General features: G+C 39.1%; 1 protein-coding gene across 1 annotated transcript in view; it reads left to right on the top strand.

The window, feature by feature from the left end:
* MDN1 (MDN1, midasin homolog (yeast)) overlaps positions 1-23,913 on the top strand; it is a 92,184-nt gene that overhangs the window by 34,195 nt on the left and 34,076 nt on the right. Inside the window, exons 39-64 of the mRNA XM_010000537.1 lie at positions 410-607; positions 697-804; positions 1,915-2,103; positions 3,179-3,268; positions 3,377-3,637; positions 3,785-4,055; positions 4,761-4,920; positions 5,221-5,337; positions 6,422-6,630; positions 7,163-7,308; positions 8,204-8,406; positions 9,456-9,676; positions 11,039-11,152; positions 11,953-12,085; positions 12,744-12,853; positions 13,525-13,658; positions 14,334-14,494; positions 14,975-15,095; positions 16,127-16,337; positions 17,005-17,236; positions 18,380-18,506; positions 19,312-19,482; positions 19,626-19,840; positions 19,938-20,319; positions 21,116-21,225; positions 22,251-22,947. Coding sequence (XP_009998839.1) covers positions 410-607; positions 697-804; positions 1,915-2,103; positions 3,179-3,268; positions 3,377-3,637; positions 3,785-4,055; positions 4,761-4,920; positions 5,221-5,337; positions 6,422-6,630; positions 7,163-7,308; positions 8,204-8,406; positions 9,456-9,676; positions 11,039-11,152; positions 11,953-12,085; positions 12,744-12,853; positions 13,525-13,658; positions 14,334-14,494; positions 14,975-15,095; positions 16,127-16,337; positions 17,005-17,236; positions 18,380-18,506; positions 19,312-19,482; positions 19,626-19,840; positions 19,938-20,319; positions 21,116-21,225; positions 22,251-22,947 — 5,091 coding nt within the window. The remainder of the gene's footprint in view (positions 1-409; positions 608-696; positions 805-1,914; positions 2,104-3,178; positions 3,269-3,376; positions 3,638-3,784; positions 4,056-4,760; positions 4,921-5,220; positions 5,338-6,421; positions 6,631-7,162; positions 7,309-8,203; positions 8,407-9,455; positions 9,677-11,038; positions 11,153-11,952; positions 12,086-12,743; positions 12,854-13,524; positions 13,659-14,333; positions 14,495-14,974; positions 15,096-16,126; positions 16,338-17,004; positions 17,237-18,379; positions 18,507-19,311; positions 19,483-19,625; positions 19,841-19,937; positions 20,320-21,115; positions 21,226-22,250; positions 22,948-23,913) is intronic.

Raw genomic sequence — 23,913 nt, forward strand, 5'->3', positions numbered from 1 at the left:
AATTCTTTAGTTGTTTGCATACTTTTTTTTTTCCCCTAAACCACCATGGTACTTAAATAACCCAGTGTGCCTTGACTTAAAAAACAGCCAAGCAAACAAAACACTGGATGTTACAAATGTATGAGCGTAAGTTCAGAAGAAACATTGTGAAAGTGCAGATTTTACAATGGAGAATTATTTTGTTATCCTGATATAAAAAGCAATGCAAGTAACAAGTACACATAAGGAAAACTGTTTGTTATAGCTTTGTTGATCCAGTTTAATAACGGTCTAGCTGGAGGTAATAACATAACAATGCTGGAACTGCAAGGATATTGAGTTTTATGTTCTGTGTATCCTAGCCTGTATTAGAGAATGTGCTGAAGTGTTTTGTGGAGCATTAATATTGTATCCTTATTTCTTTCTGCAGTTGAATCTGGCTTCTCAGTCTGTACTAGAGGGGCTAAACGCGTGCTTTGACCACAGAGCAGAAATTTATGTTCCAGAATTGGGAATGAATTTTCAAGTCCAGCACAAGAAGACTAAGATTTTTGGATGCCAAAATCCATACAGACAAGGAGGTGGAAGAAAGGGTCTGCCCAAGTCCTTTCTTAATAGATTTACACAGGCAAGCTTATTTGTTTGGTTTAAACTGTGTCATGATCCTATTGTGGTTTTCTGACAGTATCAACACTCAGCATGCTCTTAATTCTACAGGTGTATGTTGATCCACTGTCAGCAGAAGATATGGAGTTTATTGGGAATACGCTGTTTCCTGCTATTGATAAAAGTGTTATTGCTAAAATGGTTGATTTCAATAACAAGGTAAATATATATTTAAATTTATTTGTGTAGAAGCAGGCAGAATGCAGTAAGAATTAAAAAAATTCAGTCTAATGTATCTCTGAGCATATTTATAGAGAATTGCACTGGTGAAAAAGAATAATGGAAATACATGTACAAGAAAACAGAGAACACCACTAAAAAGCATCTGAGTTATTTTACCACTACAATCAGATACTTGGTTGGTAACTGAAGAGGTGTTATTTTTCACAGAAGATAAAATATACCTATACAGAAAAGGCTTTGTTCTACGAAAAATGGAAACAGTTATGGTTTGGTAGCTTGGTGAAGTGAGTTGAGAAAATAATGTTTTTCTACACACATTAATTATTCTTGAAGCAGGAACACAATGAGCTATAACTTAGTAATAACTGAAATGTATATTTCTGTCTCTGGTCTGAGTTTTATGGGAGGTTGTTGGTAAAAGCAGTACCTGATCTTTACAGAAGAAGCAGCTTTTAAGGATATGTGGCATTCTTCTGGTGCACTTAAGATACCAGTTAAAGGAAATTTTTCCTGATAGGGTTTGTCTATGGCAAAGGATGAAGAGATTCTTGAATCTAAAATTGTGCTAATGTAAAAGGCTTTCAATAAGCATTAACTACAAGGCACCAACTTACCAGATATTTCATGGCTTAGATGCTGCCATTTTTCACCAAGTGCATGATACAAAATTCTCAGTAAGAATTATATTTATGGTCATGCTTCTGAAATGGTGTTTAATATTCATCTCACGAAACAATGATAAAAGTGTAGTAATATTAGGACAAAGGAGTATTCTGTGGCCTTACATGAAATGTCTAGTGGAAACATCCTATTGAATGCTCATTTCTGGAGTGAAGAGGAAAAAGGAAAATTGAGCTCAGTGTTAGAGAATTAGTAGAGGAGAGGCAAACTAAATCCAGCTTTAGCTCCTGGTATCTTCAGAAAAGTGAATACAGCTTGCTCTTTCTATTGTCCTCTGTCTTGTAAGCGGTGCCAAAGGCAGAAGTTCAGTTGAGGGTTTTGGGTTTTGTAGTATTTGAAGACTAGCATAGAAGTAGAATAAAAGACTTAGACATTTTAAAATTATTTTTTTCCTACCTTTTCCAGATTGACAAAGAAGTAATGGCTGAAAAAAAGTGGGGACAGAAAGGAGGACCCTGGGAGTTCAACTTGCGTGATCTTTTCCGCTGGTGCCAGCTTATGCTTGTTGACCAGTCACCAGGGTGTTATGATCCAGGCCAGCACGTATTTTTGGTATATGGAGAAAGAATGAGAACTAGGGAAGACAAAGAAAAGGTGAGCTGTGTGTTCTCCTTCCTTGCTCTTCAGGTTGTCAGTATTTCTAGAAATCCATGTGTAAATTTAAAGATGCTTTGCGAGTCACTCATAAACGTTACCTCTAACAAAAGAAGAATAGCTTTGTCTTGGGGTTTTCTGGTTTAACATGTACCTGCTCCCCTTGTTATTTAAAATGTCGGTTTAATTACCTACCGGTATAAAAGCTTTGAGGGCAAGTATTATAACAATGGACTTAACTCACCAAAACATAACATATTCTTTTGTGATTCTGTATTAAATAATAATGTTATGATAGAAGCGGAATGGGTTGCGTGCATATTTGTGAGGAAAGAGAAGATAGGTAACAGAAGAGAGATACTCCTAGCATTATGGTTAAAAAGCAATTGTGGTAATACAGAAGTAAAATTAATGTCCTGTAATTCTGCCCTTCCTTGACAGCATTTTTAAATTGTTCTGACTTGGATTTTTTGTATTTGCTTGTCTTGATCTGTTGCAGCTTTCCTCTCTCTCCACTCCATTAAACTCACTACTTAAGTTTCTTCTCATAAAACACAGTCACTGCTGTTCTTATTCCACCTTTGCCACCTACTTATCCCTCTCTTGCCTAGAAATCCTTTGCTTTCATTTAATTTCACAACACTTAAATTATGATAAACTAGAAGTCAGTCAGACTGTCAGACTGAAGTTACATACTGAATGTGAGTGGCTATTTTTCTCATGGGTCTGTTTTGCCATTCCTGTAGTATTACTATATTTTTGTGTGTTATAACAAGTTTATTTATGGAGTGACTTCTTTCCTAATATTTGTTAAAGGGAAACATTACTTACAGTATTTCAAGTTGCAGGAAAGTGTGGTTGATGAAGGAGTTGCTGTGAGCAGCTCACACTCATTTTAATCACCTGCTGCACTTTGAATGAAAAGGCGCTTGTCATCAAACTGTTACTATCACATGGCTGTCAAGCTGAAGGGAATGCTACTTTAGACGTAAATGGTTTAGAACAGTACATCTTTTAGAATAGTAAATCTTTTAAGACTGATAATTTTATTTTGTTGCTCTTTCTACTCTTTTAGGTTATATCCGTATTTAGAGACATCTTTGGCCAGGAAGCTGCTGTGTATACAGGAACCAGGGTGTTTCATATTACTCCATATAATGTTCAGGTTAGTGGTTGACAAGAGGTTTTGAGTGGAGAGAGAAGGAAGAAACTTGCACAGCTGAGCTCCTGTTTGTCTCTCATTACTCACCCATGTATCTCTCACCCTTTCCAGATTGGTTATTCAGTTCTTTCTCGTGGCAACTATATTCCCCGTCCTGGCAGAAGTCTCTCACTGCTGCACCATTCACTGCAGTCCCTTGAGCCTATCATGAAATGTGTGCACATGAGCTGGATGGTCATCCTGGTGGGCCCAGCAGCTGTTGGCAAAACCAGTCTGGTTGAGCTGCTGGCTCATCTGACCGGCCATCGACTCAAAATCATGGCAATGAACAGTGCGATGGATACAACTGAACTCCTGGGTGGATTTGAGCAGGTAAATACTGTTTTGGTAACATGGCAGTATTTCTCCTCTGTACTTAACAGTGGCCAGTCCCCTGTGATCTTGGTGTATAAGTACCAGATTGAACCTTAGGCACCACAATCTTCTGGATGAACTAACGCCATAATGGCATGTTTGCAGGTGGATATCAACAGGCCATGGCAGCACCTGATGGAAAAAGTGGAGAGTGTTGTGAGCACACTTGTAAGGGACAGTCTTCTCCTGGCAGAAATTTGTGCAGATGATGCTGAACTTGTGCTGCGTGCTTGGAGCAATTTCATCCTGAATAACAAACCCAAATCTCTGGGTGAAGGAGGTAGAAGTGTTACAGGAGAATTACTGAGCAAACTGGAGGGAATACTTGTACTTACCCAGCGACTAAACAACAAAATAAATTCCTATTCAAAGGCAGGTATGTATGGTGGGCAACTCGAAATAAGACTGTGTATTCCTCTGAATAAAAGAAGAGAAATAAATAAATGTGCAGTGAAAGCTTAAGAAAATTTGGGGGTGCTTTATAGGTTCTTTGTAGTCAATACTGTTGCTTCATGCTACTTGTGTAACAGCCTTGCTTCTGAAAAAGTTACATTAGTGATGGTTTTTCAGGTTTGTTTTTTGTGTATTTACACCTGGCAGTGATCAGTAGTCTGCACTGAAATTCTCCTGTACTGGAATACTCCACAGGTGATGCAGTACACCTCTTTTACTCCTAAGAAAGGGAATTTGCATGTTCTTTTATTTGTTCTCTGAAGTATTAATCAGCTGAGGTTTACAAAGGCCAGCAGAGTAATGTATGGATTGTTTTTTCTTCTTTTTTTTTTTTTAATTATTGTCCAAAATATGGCATTAATATCTATCAGACTTGATCTGGTGGGGGAGAAGGGATGGAGACAAGTGTCAGTCTAGTTTATTCTCCTCTCTGCCTGGAAACCCCATAACATGCTCATGGATTTTACCCGTGGGAGGCTACTTAAAGAGTTGGAGCCGCTGCTGTCATGTTGCCTTAAGAAGTGGGAAACACATATGCTTACTAACAAAATAGCTACTATTTTTCTTGAATGGAATAGGAAGCTGCCTCAGCAGTGTAAGCTTTGATGTAAGAGACACTTCCTTTCAGAGTTTGCTCACCTGGTAGAAGAGTTCCGGTGCTTGAAGCTGCAGCAGGCACAGGCTGCTGAGCGCAGCAGCCAGGGCACTTTCGAGTGGGTGGATGGGATGTTGGTTCAGGCCCTGCAGTCTGGAGACTGGCTGTTGATGGACAATGTCAACTTCTGCAAGTAAGAGATTATAGTAGCCTTGTTTCACGGAATATATCCCTTGACCTCCCTACTTTATATTGCCTCTTACTGTATGGTTCCCAACTGAACACTTTGCATTTTATAACAGTACATGGAAGCAGTAACTTCAATTGTCTGGAGGATTATCTTCCTTCTTAGCATAGCAGTTGCTAGTTTTCCTGTTACTTTTTAACATGATAAGCCGTTCAGCTTTTTAAGACTGATAGCATTGTGGTTTCAGATCAGAAAGGGGTCTAATTGTTACCTTTTTATAACCATATACATTTCTTTTGAATGTAGCCCTTCTGTGCTGGACCGTTTGAATGCTTTGCTTGAACCAGGAGGCGTCCTTACCATGAGTGAGAGAGGTGTGATAGATGGCACAATTCCTACAATAGCTCCTCATCCAAACTTCAGGTGCTTTGCTTTTCTGCTTGCTTTTTTTTTAGTCTGTTGGCATTTTGAATCCTGTTTAGTTTGCCATGTTACTATAGTGACACTGTCTGTCTGGCAAGGAGGACAACTGCACTGAGACAAGCATGTGATAGGGAGCTTCAGAGAGTTGCCTTTATATCCCTGTGGCAAGACAGACTGTTACAGTTGAAAATTCATAGCACTGTACCTCTGCCTTGATTCTTCATTTCTAATTGAGGATTTCAGCACTTCCCTGTCTCACTGTGGTGGAGTTGAGGATACATGTGTTGAAGATGATGAAGTATTCAGATACGTTGGTAGTGGAAGCTGGGAAATGGACATAATTTTTTTCCCAGCTTTTTCCATCCCATCCTTAAATTTGAATTTCCTGCTGCGACAGAAGTTTAAAAAAAAAAAAAAAAAGACACAAAACAAACAGAATTTGTATTCACTCAGACCTGAAGCAGTCCCTGGGGGAGATGGGAGTAGAACATACAGAGTATTCTGTCTAATACCTGACTTTTTATAAATTCATAAAAAGACTTGGGATTGATACATTTTGGTTCCACTGAATTGGAAACAAGATCTTTCAGAAACCTGTTTTTGCTGAATTGTATCTCAGAACTTTACTTAAAAGCAGGGAGAAGAAAAAAAAGTTACTGATAATATTAACTACTTGGGTATTGGATACTTGGGTTTTTAAATAGCACAAATTGATCTGAAGCTGATGCTAAGACTTTTAAAAGCTGCCTTTACAGCTTGAGGTGTGGTTGAAGTTTTTTTGTGAGCAGGCAAGTGATAAGAGACACAGCTCAGATATAACTGAGTTAAAAATTGTGCAATGTATCTGTGGCTAATTTCAAAGTATAATCATTCAGAATTCTCATTTTAATTCAGTAGATATCTCTGACTTTCTGGATATCAGAGTCCCCATTTTTATGAAGATGAATTTACTTCATGGAGGGGCAGATTTGGTGGTTCCGAAATCCTAGTTTAAAGGTCTAAATTACATCTTAAGAATATAAGGCAGCTTGACTACATGGTCACTGTAGGTGCCTTCCAGCTGAACTGTTCTAATATCCCACAGGCTTTTCCTTTCCATGGATCCTGTTCATGGGGAAATATCTAGAGCCATGCGGAATCGTGGGATTGAAATTTACATTCCTGGGGAGAATGATGGAAATGTATTGGACAATCTGGATTTGAAGTTACTCCTGCACGGTTTGGGTTTGGTGGGAGATAGTGTCTGCGATGCACTTCTGTCTGTGCACTCAGAAACCAAGGCAGCAATAGCAGGTGAGAAGTCTCCTCAGTATTTGTTAACAAATTGTGATCACTCCAAATGTTTAGTTTAACTCTTTAATATAAAATTTTATTCTTTTACTGTATTATGTCCCAATAAAAGTAAAGGGATAAAAGAATAACAATTGGTTTTTTAACTTCTCAGGAAGTAAGCCCAAATCATACAAAGCATTCCAGGTAAACTCTTTTTAAGATGTCAGACACTGGCAAGTGTCAGTTGTCCATTGCAATAGGAGAAGACAATATATTCTAAGTGAAAATCAGCAAAATGGACAAAAAATCAGCACAAGGCCTATTCAGGATGTTCTTTGGAGCAAGATGACATGGAGCTTCATTCATGTCTTGTTTTGGGTCACCTGATATTTACAGTCTTGTCAGATTTTCTTATTAACCTTTAAAAGAACCCGTTCAATTTTCAGGACCCAGTAGGATTAATTTGTTCTTGATCCTCCTCAGGGTCTAAAGTGTTTTTTGTCCTCAGATGGTTAAAGGATAAAACATTAATTTCACCCTAAATGCTTTTCAGGTTCTGTGTCATCTTTGTCACCTTTGCTTCAGGCTGCTGTGTTAATTGTGCAGCAGATACAAAGAGGCCTTGGATTAGCGAAGTCTTTTTACAGGGCCTGTTGGGAAGTTTATGGCCGCTCACAACAACTGCAGGTGAACCAAAAGGTACAAGTCCTGTATTTGAAAGCTTTTCTTACTTCACCTAGACTTGAAAAACTCCATTTTGTGAGCCTAGTGTTTGAGATCCTCTGTTTGCTAAATGCCTGAGCCAAGGGGTTGATGAAAATGGTGCTCTTGAGAGGTGAACCAAACAATTTTAAACCTTCTCTCAGGCATCTGTCAGGTGATGAAGAGGAACTGTTAAGCAGCATTGGGACATTTTCTGTATCTTATATTCTGAGCCTTTTTTTGCTCCAGTGTATGCAGTGCAGTTCTACATGTAGCTAACACATCAGTTGAAGCTCCAAAAGTTGTTTAGGTTTTGTGTTTTCGTTGGTTTGTTGTTGGGTTTTTTTTTACTGAATGGTGAAGCCTGGTGAATTTCAGCTGTCACCTATCAGATTTTCTCAGCCTGGTGGCATTCTCCTGGAGGCAGAGGTCAGATGAGTGAGAGCTGCATCAAGGCTGTCAATCTGGGATGTGCTTATTGAGATTTTTCCTGGGGAATAAACACAGTTTCTTGAACACTTTGTAGATACTGGCTCACTCTTTTATAGCATAATGAAACCAGAGAGTATCCTAGTAGAACTCTGTTGCTTACCTGTTTTTTAACAGCTTCAGATGAGACTTTGGGATATTGATACTCAGTAATCTCTACGCTAAAACACTGTGCACACTGTTATCAGTATTCATTTTATATTTTAAACCTTACAGTATATTATTTTGCTTATTGGTGGAAAGTTTTGGTACTTTTATCACATAAGTTATGTAGTGTTTGTAGAACGTTTAGTTTAGAATTATTTCATAATAAATAGATGTAATTAAATAGTTCCCTGAGCTGTTGTACTTGGAATATATGTTTGAATATAATTCTGAACTGCTTTTTGGTTGTTTGTTGTAGCTTGTGCTAGAATTGGTTACGAAGCATGTTTCATCCCTGGCTTCCCATGAAACCTGGGGGGACTCCTTGCTGGCAATGGGCTTGTGGCCAGACTCCCTGCCCACAGGTCTGTTTGCAGCTGAAGACTCGCTCCTCTCGACAGTCTGGAGCGATGCACAGGTCCTAATGTACTGTCTGAACAGGCTAAGCCTTAAAAACTGCAGGTAGGCAAGAGACACTTTCTGTCTAATAAATAAATAAAACAAGATACTTGTGAAATACTGGTGGCATATCCCCTGAAAAGCTTTGTCTTGAGCAAGTTGTGGGGGTAGAGGCTGTGGTAATCGCACTGTAACTGAGGCTTCTGGTACCTTTTATTTGCAACCACTACAAATACAAGTTTAATTATTTACTGGTTTATTCTTTAGTCCAAAATACTTGACTCTTTTCAGTCTTCAATAAGTACATTGACCCATTTAAGTAGGCATTTAGCAGAAAACGTGAATACAACTCTGGGTTTACAAGGTAATAAGAGCCCCAAAAATCTCTTCCTCGGCTTCCGAGATCTAAACAAATTAGTTTTTTAATTAGTTTAAAATATACTAATGATCCTCTGTACTTCCAGTTTTCATGTAAACAATTATCAATAATTTTAGGTCCAGTAGTTTCAGGTGAAAAAAAAACAAATTTCCTCCTTCAAACAGAGCTGTTTGAAAGACATCTTATGTGCAGGGGCCATATGCAAGACCTCTTCATGATATTTTGAGCAATATAACCGTTGATTTTGCACCAGTATTGTGAAAATTTCCTTCCTTCCTGCTTTGCTTAGTGACCCACTGTGGACAGGTACTGTGGTTTGCTTCCAGTCAAAAAACAAGCTGTAGTACTAAGAGATGAAGTAGAAATGGTAAAAACTTAGCAATCTGCTGGGTTTTTTTTCTCAATGACACTTCTTTTCTATCTTTGGCTTTTTTAACTTGCCTTCACATATTCTGGTGCACAAAGCAATTACAGTGTCTCTGTGAAACACTGTGCATAATGACTTCTTGCACTGCATGATTTTTTTAGCAGTAGTGACTTCCTAATGGTAGACACTCCCAGTTGATTTAAAGTTGGAAAATGGCTTAAAAGCTAAATAAAGAAAAGACAGGAGATTATATCATTGCTGCCTCTTGCAGTTGTATGCTGAGTAGCTTGACTTGCAAAACACCTTCTTTCCTGGAACTCCCAGGTTGGGCCCTTGATGGCTGGACTTGACATCTTTGTGTTTCAGGACACTACCACTGACTCTAGAAGATCTTCAAAACATGATGCAGTCCACTAATCCTGAGAGTCTCAAATTCAGTGCAGTTGAAATGGATGCAAACTGGGTAGATAAAATGGAAGTTCTCCAGGCTTCAGTGAAATTGTTCATAGAAAAGGCAACCAATCAGGATTGGATGTTGAGAGTTAAATGGCTTAACTACTTAGCCAAAAATCTGCCACAGGGGCTTGGTATGTAATTATTTAACTTTCTCTTTTGCCTAAGGACTGACATATTTTCATAAGTTGTAGGTCTTTTATGAAAACATGCAGACCATCAGATTACCTGATATGAAAGTTCTCAACTATCTACAGTAAATCAAGGGCATTGAGGCTCCAGGGAGAGAAACAGATGGTGCATGTTAGGGACAGTGGAAGACTTTGGCTAAACATTGCCTTCTATTATTCAAGCACACGTGTAACTTGCATTTCTTCTGAATGGCAGTTATCTTTTGATACCTCTTGGTCTGTGTAAGCAAATATGCTTTTCTCTTCACTATTTTTTTCACAGTGATAGTAAAAGCAGTAAAATGCATTCTATTTATTTGCTGTTAAAATACAAATGGCTAGGAAGACAGGAAACTGCAGAATTGAGATTTCCTAAAGCTTTGTAGCCTCAGCATTCAGGTCATCAAGTGAGATGAGGTATTAATTGCTTAGTTAAATTAATAACTTTAAACTTGTGGAAGATTTAGACAAGCATTACTCTGAGTAACTTGCAGTCTTAGCTTTCTTGTATGGTGTGAATCTCAGTGTGTTGTCCCTATATGAGTGGGATTGCTCCCCCTCAATCTTGCTGTCTTTTCAGGCATATGTGTCTATAAGCTAGAAAATACCATAGAATCATAGGATTGTTTGGATTGGAAGGGACTTTAAAGATCAAGTTCCAACCCCCCTGGATGGGCAGGGGCAGCTCCCACTAGACCAGGTTGCTCAGAGCCCCATCTTACCTGACCTTGAATGCTTCCAGGAATGGAGCAGCCAACAACTCCCCTGGGCAACCTGTTTCGGTGTCTCACCACCTTCACACTAAAGAATTTTTTCCTAATGTCTACCCCAAATATCCCCTTTTCCAATTTAAAACATTACCTCTTGTCTTACCACTACATGCCCTTGTGAAAAGTCCCTCCCGAGCTTTCCTGTAGGCCCCCTTCAGGTACTGGAAGGTCTCTCTCTGAATATATAGAAAGTTACTTTAATGACAGTTACACTATTATGTGGTTTTAATTTTTTTTAATTTGGAAAAAAAAATTAAAATGTACAGAGAGGAAGAATTAAAGTTATAAACTCATGGGTTTTCACAAATCATATTTTTAATAGCATACATGAAGCATCACCAGTTTAACTAGAATTGTTTACTGGATGTATCTCTTTGGCCATGTTACTCTGACTGCTCTCTCGGAGCTAATGTGAGATAAGAGCAACTAGCAAGTTCAGAGTGCATGCACAGATGAGATGTAGATTGCTTTTGCTGCCTCAGGTGTAGTTATTTTTTGTTTTTTTGTACCAAATGCTGTATCTTTTAGACCTCTGTTCTCTCCCCTTCACCTACAGATCCAGTGCGGATTCAGCTGGAAGCAGCTGCTGTAGCCCTTGGTAGTTTCTATGCCAGTCCCCTCTCATCTGGAGTCAGTAACATGATCAAGTTGCTGCAGCCAAATATGACAGGTACTTCTGGAAAAATAGATATGTAAGACATTGGTGCTTCCTTTATTTGTTCTCTGACCACACTGCAACTCTTTTTAGGAAATGTGGGTAACAAAACAAAGGCAAAATTCTAATGATATGTTGCTTATGTTACAAAAGAACTAACACTAAAGCCATTCTTGGTGTCTAGAACTGCAAACATGGCAATTAAATGCATTTGTTCTATGCAAATTAGTTATGAGTGCTGTTACTATGAAACCTGACTGTGTATCTGTGACTCAGGAGTATTCCTATAGCTCAGAGTTAAGGGCTACTCTTAAAAGAGATGTATATGTGTGCTGCCTCTCTGACTGGATGATTTCAGCATCCCATTTCCCCCTAGCATTTATTGTATTGGCCCATCCAAAACCTATCTGGATGCCTGTAATTCTCTGTGTTTTTCAGGGAGCTCAGGCCTGTTGTTTCCTTTCCAAGCTTATTAGGTGCATGAAAGCTACATACACTGGGCCCTTTATGGATGGTCCTAGGTATCTTGTCTGGACTGTGAAGGAAAAGGAAGTTGGACTTGAGTTTCCAGGCTTTCCTTTTGGGTTCTCTGACCACTGGTTAATTAACTTTCAATGTTCTGTTTTACACAACCTGCAGTTAACTTAATGCTTTTCTATTTGGATATCTGCAGTAAGGGAGGTTAAGACCCTGCCTTCCTCTTTGGCTTCCTTCTTTCTTTCCATAATGTTCCAGCATAGGCAGGGGGATCAAGGAAAATCTTTCACTGAATAATGTTTCCATTTCTTCCCTGTCTTGTCTGTCTGCTTTCCCAGATGAACATGTGATGCCTCTGGACCCAAGATGGAATATGCAGTTTTTGGATATCGTTAGAAATTCTGTGAACTTTGATACAGAGATGGAGCACACAGATCAGCTTCTGATCCTTTTGAAGTCCGTAGCAAATCGGTGGGTTACAAAAAAGAAAAACAGGGTGTGAAGGTTGTGCAGTGACTGTGATCAGGGCTGTGTAAAGACTTGTGGTATCTGCCAAGTCTGTTTTTAGGTTTTGGTAGATGTCATGTAAAATACTAGGCAGAGGTTTCACACACATATTTATATTGTTTGCTTCTGTTTATGCAGCCTAAAACAAATCACTTAATATAGGGAGAAGGACTGCCAGGATTTCATATAGACCAAAGCGCCTCAAAGACAAACCAGAAGTGTGGGATAAAGCATAAAAAGAACAGAAGCAGCAGGGTGAAATCTCTGACATAAATAGCTGGCATGTTTTTGGATTTTGACTGCTTTTCAGAATAAGAGCAAACAAAAAAGTACACAGATTTTGCAGTCATAGTATGAGGAAGCAGCTGCTCAAATATCCTTCAGGTGGTGATGTTGCATCTACTTAGTAGCTCACTGCCTTTCCCTTCCCAAGTGATTGCTGAAGGCAGGAATCTGCTCTTTGTGAAACCTGAAGAAACCATATGCAAGCAATTAGTTTTGCTGCACTTGCTTCTTGTTTCATAAGACAGTGAAATATCAAATGTCACTTTGTGGTTCACTGTTCTTGTAAGGCAGAAGCTTTAGAATGGTACTGAATTTTCAACAACTTTTTTTAAATCAGAGCAGTATTGTTTCTTGACCGAGAAAAAAGAAGCTACACTGAGAGGAACTTGATTGCCAGCAAGAAGTCAAGAAACAGCATCTTAAGAATGTCTCTAGATTTCCGCAAAGGTGGGTAGATTTTTTGCTGTTCCTTCTGCTTCTATGGTCATTTGAAATATTTGAAATATGGCTAATTTTCCCTGTTATGAAACGTGTCCTTTAAACATGGTGTGTCCTCAATGTGTTAATGTAAAGCAGCCAGATGAGTACTAATATGAAATGAAACTAATATGAAATTCAATCTTGTATTAGATATACCTTATGCTTACAGCATTTGTGTACAGCCTCTACTAGGCAGTGAGTGCATGTCATTTGTCTCTTAATTATCTAAACTTTAGGACGATAATGCAGAGACACTGGAATTGCATTTTGGCTTCAGCTAGTAGGAGTAGCCAAGCTCTTCAACTGTGCTTTTGTTCTAATCCTCTTTCCATTTTTTTAATGTAACTAGGATGTTTACTCCTAAAACAAAGGGGTAAAAATTAGTGATGAGATTACTGAGTTGCGTAGAAGTAACATATCCATGTTTCCTTAATTCTGTTTTTTTTTCATATTAAATGCATAGAGGTAATAAATTGTGCAAATAGTAAGGGAATACTTTGTTACTTTGATTCTCAGATCTCATTTTTTTTCCCACCAACCACAGAGGATCTAGTGATCAGAAATATACCCTAACTGGTCATGTTACATAACTGGAATAGTCAGTCTCTCATTTTCTTTCCCTCTTCTCCAAACCTCAGATCCAGGAAGTTACACCTGCCTTCCTCATGCAGTCGTGGTGAACCTTGCTGCTTTCTTTGAACTCTGGGATGCGTTTGCATTTCACTGGGTGAAGTCTACTCAGGTGGCCTTAAGTGATGAGGACATGCATGATGTGAGTAGAATTTTCACAGTGCACTTGAGGAAGTTATGTGAAATAAGGCAGTGTGCAGAGCACTATTTTTATTTTCAGGCACCATGAAATTAAACTGCAGTTTTTCTATTGGTGTTCAGAATGTGCCTGACACCAGGCAAATACCATGTTTATTTCAGTGGCTGTATTTGTGCTTTGTCTTATTTCTTGTATGTGGAATGTAGGTTTTCAGCCTGCAGATGCTCAGGGTGGGAATTATCTCACCTAAATGTACACACCTGGGACCTAGATATCCATTGTGTTGTAGAAGTGTCTGTTTCTCTCCACTAATGATAAAGGGAGTATCCACATCCATCCCAGATAAGGAGATCTGGGCTTCTGACATGCACATCACAGGGATGGTTCCTTTTTTCCTATTTAGACCCTGAAGATAATTTTCCTGAAGCCTGACACTGACATTATAGACTTGGTGCAGAGCTTACTTGGCTTTGACTCTGCCAGCAGAGCCCTGCAATAGTTTCAAAAAACCATACAGTTGGGTGCTAGCTGTGTGCCACGTAACATAAAGCACTGCATGATTCCAAAATTAATGGACGCAATGATGTTTCTGTGTTTGCTCTTGCTTGAAGTACAAAGTGTTGTGTGATATGCAGGGCTTAGCAATGGGAGAACTAACTTTTTTTGGTTTGTTGTTAGATTTTGTACTGTTTGCTGTGGCGTGACCGGCTCTGGGCAGTTTCTGACACCCTGACAGTGGATTCACCAGGGTTGTCACTTCTGTCTCTGCACTGGCACTGGGTTATGAAGCACCTAATTGACAGAATTCCTCAGATGCTTATTGGATCAGACCAGCACAAGTGAGTGGCTGCAGTTTGTGTTCCTGTGAAGAGGTTGTCTAAATTACCTTTTTGTTAGCATTATAGCTAATTAACATTGTTTGCTGTTAATGTCCAAGTTGTGGATTGGACAGGGTGCTGAGCCATCTTATATAAATTACAATTTATAAACTATTATATCTCATATCAACTATTTATATCTCATATAAATTATAGTATTTCCTTCCAACCTATGATTCTATGATTGTGTTACATTAGTGATACAAGTGCAAAGTATTACATATGTAGCTGCTCATTTTTAAAACTGAGGTTTCTTGGCATTGGGCAGCTTCTGACTTAATGATTTTGAATTTTTACCCATTTTATGTACTTTAAAGTTAAGTTGCCCTTTTAGTGGAAGGTTAAGAGAAGGGACTTTCCTTTCTTGTATGTTGGTTTGCCTTTTTCCTCAAATTCTGAGTTAATTGTGTGGGCTTTTTTTTTTTTTCCCCAAACTCCAAGGGTTTCCAGGGAAATTCAATCTGTTTCACAGCAGATTCAGAGCTGCCTGGCCAATCCTGCTGGTATTTCTGCCAATATGAAGATACTACAGAAGTCTCTAGGAAGACCTCTTCCTTTTAAGGTATTTTTACTCTGTGTGCAAAATATTTGTATTTCCAGTGATGTACAAATACACTTTAAAATAATTATAAAGCTTTTTAGCACTTGCTTTCCAGGCCAGAAAAAATGCATTCCTTTTGGACTTGTTAGGTTGATTAAAAAAGCAATTTCAGCATATGTTAATGTGCATCTGTTTTGTAAAATATATGTAACTTATCCTGACAGCATTTCTACTGTTAATTAGGCTTTGTATATGTAGCTCTTTTTTAATATACAGCAGTGGACAAACACAAAAATATTATTAGTTGCTCTGTTCTGGAGACTTGTGGGTATCAATATGCCATTTGGTTATTCAGTGAACATATATAGAGTAAAAGCATGTGCTTCCTTTTACACAGCATAAGATGGATCTGCTTTTATGACTTACCAGGACAAGGCCTCTTAACTTTGACAGCTTTTTCTTCTCTTATTTCACCAATTGGTGTTAGTCAGTTAAAAAAAAAAAAAGACAAAGTTTTCTAGAGAATAAAGTCCCCTTTTAAAAGCAGGGCACAAGTAGACGTGGGGTTTATAATCTTATCTTTCAAAGATACTCAGTTCTTCAAAAATACATGTGGTTACTTTGTGGGACTTCGAAGAACATTCCATGCTTATTGAGAATATTAGGAGGGTTTTTTTGGCATCCAAATATATTTGAATTTGAGGTATGAAATGTCAGTTTCTTTTAAGTGAGAGCAGCTCCTGGAGCTTTTTATTAATTTACTTACTGTGTTTGCTTAGGAAAGTTGCCATTTTGAGATGTCATTTGCATAATCTATGTAGTTTCTTCATAAAGGAAAACAAAACTTGACAAGTTAGCCACCTATTTCAGTTTCTGTCTTCATGCTGTATTGTTTAGGGTTACAAAATGATTATTGTTAAGTTGTTGCAGATTGGTTTATATATATACTTGTAGTTCAGTCAAGTGAAATTGAAATCTGATCATCTTTGTTGTTTTATTAGCACTGCTGAAACAAATACCCACTTTTTCAAATGTCCTTTTTGTATTTCCAGGATAAACTGAGCATGGAATGTTTTTCTCAGTTAAAAGTTCTCAGCAAACCACTTAACATCTTGGAGCTAAGATTGATCTTTGGAGAAAGCAGATGGCAGGAAAAAATGTGCTGCATGAAAATTGTTGCCACTGGATGGAAGATGAAGAAAGCCTTGCTGCAAGCTGATGGCCTGATAATAAGAGCTAATCATTTAGAAGATGTTAGTCTGGGTAAGTAACACTTGAAGTGCCTAACAGGATGTTTTCTGCCATTTTCATTCTTGTTGTTTACTACTCTGCATCTGAAGTACTGCTTACAGCTCTGGAGCTCTCAGCACAGGGAGGACATGGAGCTGTTGGAAGGGGTCCAGAGGAGGGCCATGAAGATGATCAGAGGCCTGGAGCAGCTCTGCTATGAAGACAGGCTGAGAGAGTTGGGCCTGTTTAGCCTGGGGAAGAGAAGGTTCCAGGGAGACCTTAGAGCACCTTCCAGTACCTGAAGGAGCTACAGGAAAGCTGGGGAGGGACTTTTCATCAGAGAGAGGGCAGTGAAAGGACAAGGGGTAATGATTTTAAGCTGAAAGAGGGTGATTTAGGTTAGACACGAGCAAAAAATTCTTTACCATGAGGGTAGTAAAGTGCTGGAATAGGTTCCCTAGGGAGGTTGTAGAAACCCCCTCCTTTGAGGTGTTTAAGGCCAGGCTGGATGAGGCTTTGTGCAGCCTGGTCTAGTGTGAGGTGTCCCTGCTCATAGCAGGGGGATTGGAACCTGATGATCCTTAGGGTTCTTTCCAGCCTTAACCATTTTATTATTCTATGAAATGGAAAGGATGTGAAGTGTTCACTGGTAAGAAAAATAGTGCATGTATTTATGTGCCTCTTGTGCTTTGTTGAACAGATCAACTAAAGATGTTTTTGAAAGCTGTACATTCACAGCTGAGAGCAGAAGGAGTTGTATATAGTCATTCAGAAGAGAGACTTACTGAAGATACAGTCTCCAAACAATTAGACCCTGCCTTGTTAAACCAGCTCTGCAGTCGGGTTCAGCTGTGGCCTGCGATGGAATACATAGGCATGCTCTGGCAGTACAAACTGACTGCAGATTATGTGGCCAAAGCTTGCCCAAGAAGGTAAGAAAAAGGTTGGAGAAAGACTTTCCATATTCCTTTAATGAGATTCAGAATCCCTAATTAAAATGTTACTTTGGTATTTTACCTTTGCATGTAAATCTGAGTATGTGTGTATATGTATATTAATATATATGACTGTGTGTATATGTGTATATATGGCTGCTGTGTACACATACATTTATGTGTATAAATGCATATGCACTCCTTGTCTGCATGCAGAATTGCACTTAGGCAGCTGTAATAAGTATCAGCAAAAGGGAATAGTTCAGTGTTACACCAAGGAAGTAGTTTTCTACTTACTCTAGTTACTTTATTGATGCAAATACAGCAATGATGTCCAAGCCCCTTGGAGTGAACACTTTAGACTCCAGAAACTGGTTTATTAATGGTAGAATGGATTACATCTGGAGGAAAACAAAAACCTTTTATGTAGTAAATGGTATTTTCCTTTTGGAAAAGCATGGTATTTGCCTTTTAATGGCATAAAAACATCTTTCATGTTGGGAAATAACATGCAGATGTTTACTGCCATGTTGCTGGGGGCTACGGCAGAAAGACTGAATTAGACCTGTTGAGGGAGATGATATCCTAGCATCCTGGCTTGGTTTTCTGTAAACTACACACATATGCTTATAGTTTAACATTATTACTTTAAGAAGTGTTAGTGTTGTTTTAAAGGGCCAAATGTATCTATTTGTTGACTGGTTTACCATTTCTTAGAAATAAGCTCTTAATTTATAGATTACAGCGAAAGTAATTTTGGATGCAGCAGTGCTCCTGGAGTCACTGATTCACTCTTGACTTCAGCAAAGTTCTGATTTTCACAAGAACTGTAAAGCTGGAAGACAGCTTGTCTGCAAGTGTGCTGCATATCTTGCTGAACGTGTTGCTTATAGCTACAGAAGTGCTGCTTCTTCCCCCTGTTTTTGTATTTATATTTTGCCAGCTTCTAAGGATGCAAGTGTTTTGAGTATTATTTGAGTACTTGTTCTTCTCCAGCTTTTAAAACACTGCCATTTTGACCTTCCAGGGAGTCTTTGTTATCATGACTTCACCTGCCATTCTCAGTTTGTTTTCCTAGCTCTATTATTTATTTCATGTGCCCTGTGATTTCTTAGGTCGATTTTCTTTTATCTGCTACAGGGAGAACTGCAATCAAGAACTAAGCATGTGTTCAGATCTAGTTCAGCTTATAGCTTTTTCCCTGCAGTTAACCCCAGCTGCTTCTCACCAGCTATCTGGATTATGGCATTTGTTACACCTTAATGAAGTAAGAACAAATTTTAGTTTAATTACTTCTGCAGAAGTTCTCAACAGACTTTTCAAAATAGGCACATCTCTTAAGATCTTCGACATGTTTTCTTCTACCCTGGCAGAAGTTGTTCCTTCTTGTAATAAGAAGAGTTATTAACTGAGCCTGCAAAAAACATAATGAAAACACAACAAAGTCTTAAATAATATAGTTCTATATGATCTAGTTTGGTACTATTGTTCTGCTCATCCTTCTGTGACCTAATGAAAACCAGGAAATTGAATGGCAAGTGTTAGCCAGGTTGTATCCATGTATTCAAAGTAATTTTATGCTGAAAAATACTTGCCTCTATATTGGTTTGGGGTTCCTGTTTTCTGTAGAGTGTTTAATACGTCAGAGAGATTCTGATCCATTAAACTTAGGTATGATACAGTGGTGACTGTGTTTCCACCAAGTTCAGTAAACGAGTGAGTTCACTTTAAATTCTTCAAAAGAGAATATTGGGAAGCTTTATCTGTTTCATACCTATGCAGTCTGGTGTATCGTAACTAAAGGTTACACAGTTGTAGACTAGAGGCTGTATTCTGAAGACACATTGCATATTCCACTGACAGAAGGAGGCAGTGCAGGCCTCCAGAAGTGTGCTCTTTTGTTTAAGAGATGCAAGCAAACACTGTCTGAATTCCAAAAGGATCTTGAGAAATATCTTGTACTATCCCTGCTGAAAAGAGCGTCATAGCCATCTTGTTTTGGTGTGTGCATGCTTTATTCTGTTTTGCTCCCTGTAAATTATTCTCAGCTCTACGTTTTTATCTCTCCTTAGATGTCCTCTGAAGACATGGCTATTCTGTCATCTCAACTAGTTAATGCTGCCTTAGCATCCTTTTGGAATAGTACTTTCAGCACGGATCCTGACTACTGGTTGACTTGGAGGCCACTACCTGCAACAGATGAAAAGAACTTTCCTAAAACCCATGTCAACTGTTCTATGAAGGTTTGTGTCTTCTGACCTAATAAAAGAAAATAGGCTGAATAGTGTTTTGTTAGACAATTCAACAGCTTTGTAAATACTGAAAGTTCTAGCATAGTCAATGCAAGCTGCATCTAAACAATCTAACTCTTAATCTCTTAATTTAGGGCCCAGGTATTTTGACCCGAGCCGTTTTCTCAAAGTGCTTCTTTGAAATTCTAACTAGCAGCTGCAAGGCAAGCCAGTGGGATGTGAGTGGGCTTCCTGTTCTGTCATCATCCCATGTGACACTGGGAGAATGGATGGAGAGAGCACAGCAGCTTCATGAAGTCAGCACAGCACTGTGGACCAACCTGGCTGTCTCTTCAATAGCAGATTTTAGGTATTAAGACCTGTTTTCCACAATATATGCTGTTTAAATCAGGCATATTACAGAAGTTTGCCTACTGTGTAAACTTGTACCATTCCTTTGGCTACAGGTGCACAGATGCTAGACTACAGGGAATAATGCTAGGCAGACAACTCTCTGCTCTAGTAGATCTGGTTCCAGTGGATCTTCAAGAGGAATTCTTGGAGTGCTGTGAGAAGCTCTACCTCAAGGATCCTGTTGCATATGAGTACCTTTTCAAGATACTTAGAAGCATCACTGATCAGGAGTTACTTCCTAAAGAATTCCTGTTCCTCCTGCTCACTTGCTTGCAGCAGTTCTTTGGGGAAGGGCTTGAGGAGTTACCAGAGACTGCTTGGCGAGGAAGCCTCTGGGTGAATATTGGTTTGGTGCAGATCCAGGTGTGGCTTCCACAGACCAGGTTTGATCCAGCTGTTAAAAGAGAATACAAGCTGAAGTATTCAAAAGAAGAGGTGAGTGTGGAGTGGAGTTGGCTTTTACTTCTGTAATGTATAAAATCAGTGTAAAGGACTTTGCCTTGGGTGTCCTTGAACAAATCTTTAGTCATAATTTTTAAAGCATGTAGTTACAACTTCTTTTAATGTCCTCTGTGAATCACATGTTAAAAAATTTGTATTAAAATACACATGTATCACACAAACTTCACTCACATCAATTAAGAGTTCCCCATGCCAAAATCCAATAACGTCACAACACCAAACAGAAATGGACAATTTACATGCAATCCACCTGTCATCCCTTCACCACAGTTACAGCAGCAGAGGATCCCCACAGTCATTCTGCTCTTTGCTTTCTTGCTGTTCAGTCCATGTTCTGCCCATTACCTCTTCCAGTTACTATCCTTATCTTGCGTTCTTCGTGCCTCATGTTGGGTGCCAAAAAGGACATGGTTGGTTAGCCCTGGCAGGACACCTTTGGTGCCTGAAGCACCTCCTGTCCCTCCTTCACTGACTTTGGTGTCTGCAGAGTTGTTTTCTCTCTCAGATTCTCATACTTCTGGCTGCTGTTGCACAGCAGCTCTTTTCCCCTTCTTAAATAGGTTCTCACAGAGGCACTACCACTGTTGCTAATGACCAGTGGGTCCATCTTGGAGCCAACTGTCATTGTCTCTAGCATTTGCAGGGGCAGCTTCTCACAGAAGTCACCCTTGTAGCCCTCCCACTACCAAAACCATGCTACCCAAAACCAATACTACCTGTCTGGTTACCAACACCAGAACCTCAGAACAGCTTACTCTTTCCTTTTTAGTTATTCCAGCTGGAGTGTGAATGGAAAACAAATGATTTGTCATCCCAGCTGCATACAGGAAAAAGTATTGAAGATGAAGCAGTCAGCAACTATATTCATCCCCATCTCAGGTAACATCTCATACATGCTCAGGCTCCAAAGCTCTTCTTCGCAACTTAATAATTTTTCAGTTGTTCTGTAGATATAAAGGTTGCTATTTCAAAGTATCAGTTTGCATAGTGAGGTGGTAAAGAAAAATTCAGAAGCTGTTCTGTTTACTGACTAAGGAATTATCTGTACACACTTTGTACTGCTGTAAATATAACAGTTAGAGCAGTGGCCTTTCGTAGCTTGATCAAATTGAAGCTGTGCCCTTAAGTGAAAATAAAGCTATACATCTAAAGTATGGTAAGTTCATTAAAATGTGACAATGTTCTTAACAAATTGAAATGAAATTAAATATGTGTCAGTCACTGTAGCTCTTCAAGGGAATGATAGATGCAAGTGCTATTCTGAAGATTTCTTGAACTGATTGGTACTGGATAGAGATTTCCACATACGTATTTTAGCAACAGCCTTTGCCTGTGGTGCTGGTGGATGAATTAAATATCTTACCACACAGAGTCCACTGTTGACATTTAGAATTTGTAGCCATTGTTTTGTTCTTGGGCTTATTCTTTTTACCCGAAAAACTGGAGGAGGAAGTTTTAAGTGAATAAATTTCTCCCTTGTGCATATTTTCTGGGGTTCCTTGTACATGGAGATAAAAACTGAGTATTATTAATAATTCCCCACTATTAATGGGAGTTTTTGTTTTCATTATACACATAGAGGATCCCATAGTTCTACGCTATTGCTTAAAGAGAATGAGAGTCATTGAAAGCAAGTTCTGAATGGCTGAGTTTTACCAGTTGCTTCCAGTAATACTACTCTTTCCTTAGTGCTCACAGAACTGTCAGGTAGCAAGCAAAAAAGTTATGTTTATTGAAGTGTGGTGGAAGAGATGTGCATATGCACATTAGACAGGGGTCACTTTTTGCAACAACCTACCAGAGTATTTCTGATTAATCTCTGTATGAATCTACTCTGTTATTTTGTATCAAGATGTTTAAATATCTGTGTTTGTAGGTTAAACTGGTCAATGTTGTCTCAACAGGTTGTTGCATGAGAGAATGCAAAGGCTGAAGGAGCAAATAAGCAGTCTTTCCAGAAAAAAGGCCTTCAGACCTCCAGCTCCACCCTTTGACTGCTTGTACCAGGAGGCTCACCAGTACATCAACAGCATAGCACGGGTTTCTGCAGTCCAAGATCTCTTAGCCCGTCTTCTGCAGTTCCTCCGTGGGGAAAGACCTACATCACTCCAGGCAATACAAAACCTGTTAAATGAAGAAGCATCTTGGCAACAGTCACACCATCAGTTTAGGAAACACCTAGCAGAGGAGTATGCTGTGTTCCCTGATGCCATCATCCCCCTGCAAGCTGCCATCTTGCAGTTGCAACATGGCATGAGATTGGTGGCTTCTGAAGCTTATGCAGTGCTGAAAAGTTCCGTGCATCCAGTTGACCTGAACAACCTTCTCACCTCTCTGTTGACATTTCCTTCTGTTGGCCGTGCCTTCCCCACTTACTTGGCTCGTGCAGAAATGTTGTGTTCAGTTAATTCAGTCGAGGTCCTTCATGGACTCAAGAAGTTTTCTCTGAAGCACTCTGAAGTAGAGTCTGAGGGGGCAGAGCAGCCTTGCCCAACTCTGGAACAGCTCTTAGTGAATGCTTTATTGCATCTTCGATGCCACGTACTGTCCAGAGGAGAGATGGACAGGAAATCTCTGCAGCTTTTTAGACATCTGTGTCAGGTAGGAGCTGGATGTCAGTGGCCATGATTCTTGCACTAAACTACCTTTTCCTAGTACAAGAAAGATGTGGGTCTAGAGGACCACAAAAATTGTCAGGGAGCTAGAACACCTCTCTTGTGAAGGAAGACTGACAGAATTGGAGTTGTTCAGCCTAGAGAAGAGAAGGCTGTGGGGAGTCCTGACCTTATTGTGACTCTTCAATACATAAAGGGGGCTTGTAAGGACAAAAAGAGACTTCTTACCGAGCCTTGTAGAGATAGGGCAAGGCATAATAATTTTAAATGGAAGAGGGTAGATGTAGATTGAACATTAAACTATTTTTTACAATGAGGTTAGTGAGACACTGGAATGGGTTGTCCAGGGAAGTTGTGGATGCCTTATCTGTGGAAGTGTTGAAGGCCAGGTTAGAGGAGGCTTTGAGTAACCTCATTGAGTGGAAGATATCTCTGTCCATGGCCAGGGGGTTGGACTAGATGATCTTCCAACTCAAACAGTTCCATGATTCTACCTTGACAGTTGTCAGTGTAATGTTCTTAGGTTTGGGTTTGTTTCTTTGCCATTGAATTAATAAAAGATAATTTTAACATAATAAAAAATACGGGTTTAACTTGGTTTGATATATTAAGACAAATCATAACCTGTGATGGCTTCTAAAGATTTTCTTTATTAAAAAAAAACAACCAAAACAACAAAACCCAAAAGCACACACAAAAAATCAAAACCAAAGCCTGTAGAAAGTTTGGGTTTGTTTTTTTTTATAAATGGTTAAGAAAGGAGACTAGAACTTGACCAAGCACTCTGTTGCATACTGTTTTCTATGTTTTTTTCCTGATTGGTTTGTTGAGAGGGCATTTTACAAATCGTCCTTCAAGTTAGATGGCTTTGGTACTGTTGTATACTGTAGAGGAAGGAAGAGCCAAACAAGACAGATGCTGCTCCTTTGTTTAAAATTACCTTGAATGTAAT

This window comes from Chaetura pelagica, unplaced genomic scaffold (genome assembly GCF_000747805.2).
Source record: "Chaetura pelagica isolate M959 unplaced genomic scaffold, ChaPel_1.0 scaffold174, whole genome shotgun sequence".
Classification (NCBI taxonomy): domain Eukaryota; kingdom Metazoa; phylum Chordata; class Aves; order Apodiformes; family Apodidae; genus Chaetura; species Chaetura pelagica.